General features: G+C 40.5%; 1 protein-coding gene across 1 annotated transcript; it reads right to left on the reverse strand.

The window, feature by feature from the left end:
- Positions 1-896: 896 nt before the first annotated feature.
- lenep (lens epithelial protein) lies at positions 897-2322 on the reverse strand. The gene has a single exon (XM_073486034.1). The coding sequence runs from the start codon at positions 2073-2075 to the stop codon at positions 1881-1883; it is 195 nt and encodes a 64-aa protein (XP_073342135.1). The 5' UTR covers positions 2076-2322; the 3' UTR covers positions 897-1880.
- Positions 2323-5624: the final 3302 nt, after the last annotated feature.

The raw sequence follows: 5624 nt of genomic DNA on the forward strand, positions 1-5624 counted from the left end.
GTCAAACAGCTTGTAAAATGTATCCTATGGATTTATTAAACGTACACATCATCAGTTGGATCTCTGTAAAAACATGCTACCTTGCAAACATTGTCAAACTAACTAAATGCAAGCCTCAAGTCATTAAAAGCACAGTTCAAACCATTTTTCTTCTTTCTTTAGCTGACTGCAAGATTAATCAAAACAAAATGAACAAACATGCAGACATAAAGGTAATATTGTTCTGTTCATCAGTTCCTTTATTCATTGCACACCAGTTTGTGTTGTACAGTGAACATCAGGGGTGCCATTCCTCCACATCTCAGACCAGCAGGGTTAAATTCAGGAAAGACTGACCCTCTCACAGTGCACACGTGTAGCATCTGGAAGTGTGCAGGTGTGTTCCCTGGCACCGAACAGGAGCATCCCATAGACACTGAAAAACATACATACAAATATTTGAATACATTAAATAACTTTAAGATTTAGTAAAACTGTTTCTCATTCACAAACCTCACTATAAAAGGTGCAGTATGGCCACCTGTCATATTAAAAACAGACAGGCGGCAGCTTATCAACAGGGCAACTGCTTACTGCTGCTAACTGTACCTGCCATTCACTAGTTAGCATAGTTAGCCACACAGCTAGCAGTCCAGACTGGGAGTTCACATAACCAGGGGACTGTTGATGTTTACACCACTAGCACCAACGTTGGGAAACATTACTTTTAAAAGTAACGCATTACGTTATAAGATTACTGGCATTAAACAGGAAAACCCCTTTGCGACTTGTTGCGTATGTCGGTTATATGGTCCAGACGGCGTGTAGCCAACTGTACATCTACCTTTGAATGTATTGACTCTACCGCCAGTTTGTAGCCTTTTTAAGGAATAATAATAGGAATGACAGATGCAATATAACATGTACAGCTCTTTTATTTTTGTGGCGACAAAAGACAGCAATTTTTTCCAGTAACAGATTACTTTTATGAAAAACTAACTAAATAATGGATTACTTGAGTTACAGAACCAATACGTTACTCGTTACAACAAAAAAGTTACCCCCAAGGCTGACTAGCACCAAGCCCCCAGGAAGAGAGCCAGGCTTTGAAGCCAGCTTTCATAGTGGCCAAACCGTGTAAATACAACTTCTCCTGATGACTTTTGCCCATAAGCTTACATTGTGAAAGAAGCGTTTGTAAAACGGGGGATGCATTTTTTGTCACAGCCTTAATGAAATTAATTGTTTCACTATCATAATTGGAGCCATTCGGTCCAATACAATTTGGAAGGTGTAGAAGAGCTGCAAGATTAAATCATTTTTATCTCTATTCAAGTTAGCCAAGCACTAAACCGGAAGTTAGCCGGCTCGGTCAGTGGAAGTCTCTTGTGTGCACGCTCTATGAGCCAAACAACACAGAAGTTGAGTTTTCTCGGCTTCAAGCACCACTGAGCAGTTTTCACAGGAATGAATGGGGCTCCGCCTCCAACACTGTATCCAGATCTCATTATACGTCCATGGTCGGGGCTAGCTGGTTAGCATGCTAACTTCAGTAGATATCTTCACAACACAGTACATAGCATTAGGTCAGAACAGTTATTCACATTCTATTAATCATTTTAATTTGTAATGTTTTCAACAAAAAATCTTACATATTGCACCTTTAAATACTAGACAACATAAATTGCATTATATAAATTAGATTTTGTTTTGCTATGTGCTCAAGTGGTAGTTTGTTGTCATATGAGACAAGACTCATACTTGCCAAAGCTTTGCCAGCACCGCCGATCAAACACTCCATTCCTGATGAAATAAAAGCTGGTTGAAATTACACTATAGGAGCCAACGGAGAAAAGTGGAAAATCAATGTTTGACCACTTGATCTACTCTCTCTCAGTCTGTCAGTCCAGGATCTCTTTGATGCACCAGCAGCACAGGAGGAAATAGAGGCACTCCTTGACCGACTGGATGAAACTGTAGGCGAAGTTTCCACCCAGGAAGTTCTTGCCTCGTCCCAGACCCATGGCCATGTCCCGCAAGTGCTGTCCCAGAGAGGAGGAGGGCATGGCCTGGGGAAGAGGACGCTGGGGATGCATGGCTCCGGCGAGGAAAACAAACAGAGGCAACAAGGAGGGCAGTCGATAAGAAGAAATAGTCAGTGAGGTCTGACAAATGAGATCAGACTGGGCCTGTGCAACAGCTGAGGTCTGCTCCGTATTCCTGGCACAGTTAGCTCCCCTACTTATAACCTCCTATACAAAGTGCAGGCCACCTCCGTTCACATCCTGCCTTTTCTCGACTGTTCTCTGCTTTCAAACATCCGCTGATTGATTAAAGGCCTTGTTTACCTTTGCTGTGCACTGTTCCCCCTCTGTTGTATAGTACCCCACACACAGACTCTCCCCCTAGGCTCTAATAATCCCTGAATCAGCCCCCTACTGTTACAAGCTCATCTGTTCACAAACAGGATAGTTCCAGTAGCTCTAATAAAGCCCCCCTACTACATCCCACTCTTTGTTCAGGACAGTATGGGACAGGCTTCTAGCAGTGTGTGTGTGCTTTGTTGTTTCATTTTCCATCAAAGGTTTTTTTTGGTGTACTTTGATGGAAAAATGAAAGAAATCTTGCAAAAGCCTATCAAACAAGGGGATAAACACTGAGGCTAAACACACACTCATCATATCAAAAGGCAAACTCACAAAGAGAGATGAATGATATATGTATTTATATATGCCATCTGTTGTTTTTTTTCAGATACAGGTGTAAACCAACATGTTTCCCTAAAAACAAAACAAAAAAAAAGGTAATAAAACAGAAACATATAAAGTAAAAATCAATATCTGTGCACGCTGTTTGAAAGTAACCTTTGGCTTTCAAAGACACAAATTAAAAAGTACAACAGCATCATCAACACTATCACCATCACCAACGACAAACAAACAAGATATTTTTCTTTTGAAAGGATTTTCATGCAACAAAAGGCATCTGTGATGAAACGATGGTAACATGGGACAAGTTCACTAATGATGCAGAGTGTCAGGTGGGTCCGCTTCAGCGCACACACACGCACGCACGTACACACAACAGGCACACACAGCAGAACTTAAAGCTCTGGTTTTCCTATCTCTGACCTACTAACACCTGAACAGGGAGACTGACCCAGCTGTCACTCCAGTATGTGTGTGTGCATGTTAAGATTACACGTGAGCCCACTTCAGGGTCAACAGAGTACTAGCTGACAATTAAGGTTGAAAGATCCCATCTCATATTTCTCTTTAACTAGCTCAATTGGATTTAAAGGGTCAGTTCACGCCAATATAATTTTTTTTCTCCTCTCTTTCCTGTAGCGCTATTTATCCATCTAGATTTGCAGAGTTTTGGAGATAACAGCTGTAGAGATGTCTGCCTTTTCTTGAATATAATGGGAGAAGATGGCACTATTTTTCTTTTCTATCACTACGCACAAGGAAGCGTGCATCTACTTATGGACGAGAGGCTCCTGCTTGTGACCGCAGGGGTGTAAACATTAATAGCACCCTCACTGCCTGAGCTGTAATGGTAGCTAGCTCAGTGGTGATGCACGCTTCCTTCTGCGCGATCATACAAAAAGAAAATAGTTCCTACATGAAACTGCTTGCGACAAGGTCTGTAGATTATCTTGAGTAACCGGGTCATGATTTCTGGAAATAGACATCACTGTCGAGTTTTTCAAATGTACTTTTTTGGGGGTGTTTTGAGCACCACAAGCCGAGTGTCATGGCAGACATCTCTACAGCTAAAATCTCGAAAACTTCCCAACACACAATAAAACAATCTAGACTGATAAATAGCACTACAGGTAAGAAGAAAAATTCAGATTTTTGATTTTAGGTTGAACTGTCCCTTTAAGAAGAGCTACATCTGTGCTGTGGTGTCTGGCTCTGTCTTTACTTATAAAATAAGTACTTAACCATACAACTATGAAAACAAAAATCCAATAGTAAGCAGACCACTCAAGAGTCAATGGTATTTACAGATGGTCAAGAAATATCCCCCCTGAATGGTGACATCAAGTATCTGTGACTATAAGCTGAATGCAAGAATGTGCATCAGAGGAGATTGCCATCACTGGATCTGTTTTTTTGTGTGTGTATACTGGAGTGTCATTTTTGCAGAGTCTTTGTTTAACTGAGAGGTTTTTGTAAGATTCTCCTGTAGTTGACTACATTTGAATTAAGTACATAAGGTGACTGCATTGAAGTGATGTGACTGCATTGAAGAAACAAGGCACGATTAAAAAGACATTAAGAAAACAACGTCATGAACCGAGGGAGGAGGAAGAGGGGAGGAGAGCACAATCATGTGAACTTCTCCCCCCCACACATCCTCTAAGGTTTGTGAAAACAGCACACTGAGGAAAAACATTTGGCTTAAGCATTTCATCATTAGCAATGCTCCAAAAACATTTATGTCCTTATGTTCAGTTATCCCCAAACCACTTCATTGGATACATTTTTTTTTTTTAAAAAAGGACATTATTCCCTCAAGTGATTTAAAACTAAAGAAACATCACAATACACAAGAATTACTTAACCAGTTACTACGACATACTTTGCATCATTTTTGCGGAGGGAAGTTCATTGCTTAGACTGTTCAACATTTCTCCCCGGCCACCATTTAAAGGGATCACTTTCAACTACTGTTCTGTTGCTTTCAGTCAGAAAACTCTGTAAAGATTGAACCCATAGATTGTCAATGCAAACACATACTATGATGTCAAAGGAAAGCAACAGGTCAAAAGTGATCTGGTCAATGCTTCTCAAAATGTAGCAGTTATTGTGTTTGTGAGCAACATTAATGCACAATTTACATGAAGGATCTCATTTTTGATGAGGCGTTCAGGCACAGTCACGTTCATTCTTCCTCCCTCTAAAACAGGCCCATTTTAATATATATTTCCTTCTATCTAAATTTTCTCCCAAAGCTGTAAGCACACAAAACAGATTTATAATTATCATGGCTTTCTCTGCCGTTAGCGACCAAGTTCATGTTCTTTGGTGAAGACAGTGTGTGGTGTAAAGGTGTGTGTGTACAGAGGGATTAAGGAGATACAGCTGTTTTCGATCCTCCTGAACTCAGAATGTCCAATAAGTAATGAGTCCCAAGAATACAGACGGAAACAAACAAACAGGAAAAAAAAACACATATGATGGTCATTGGCATAGCAGTCCCCCAGTTTTGCATACAGGCTTTTCTCATCACCAGGTATCTCTCTGAGGGTCAAAGTCCAAAAGTCCTTAAAAGGGGAGTGGTGGGGAGTTGGATGGCCCTCCTGATTAGATTGGAAGCAAACTCGTTTATGCATATTCACCAGGTAGAATTATAACAAAGTCAAGGTTTGCTGCTGAAGTACTCCAGTGACACTTGAAGGGAGAGTTTATGTTCGAACCTGGTTCAGTCTCTTAAACTAAGAAACCACTTCCGTCCAGTTTGTTTTTTTTGTTTGTTTGTTTTTTTTGCCTAATATGCTCCAACAACAGTCTGAGGAGGGAAATATTTCCCTGAATGAAAATCTCATTCCTTGTCCTGTTCAGTTCCTTTCGTCACTTTTCAGTTCCACACGATTCCATGTATTAGTAAAGTGTTCTGTTGTTTTTTTTTTTTTC

Source organism: Pagrus major, chromosome 17 (assembly GCF_040436345.1).
Source record: "Pagrus major chromosome 17, Pma_NU_1.0".
Lineage (NCBI taxonomy): Eukaryota > Metazoa > Chordata > Actinopteri > Spariformes > Sparidae > Pagrus > Pagrus major.

Coding starts and splice junctions, on each gene's coding strand:
- lenep (XM_073486034.1), bottom strand. CDS start 2,075: ATGCATCCCCAGCGTCCTCTTCCCCAGGCCATGCCCTCCTCCTCTCTG.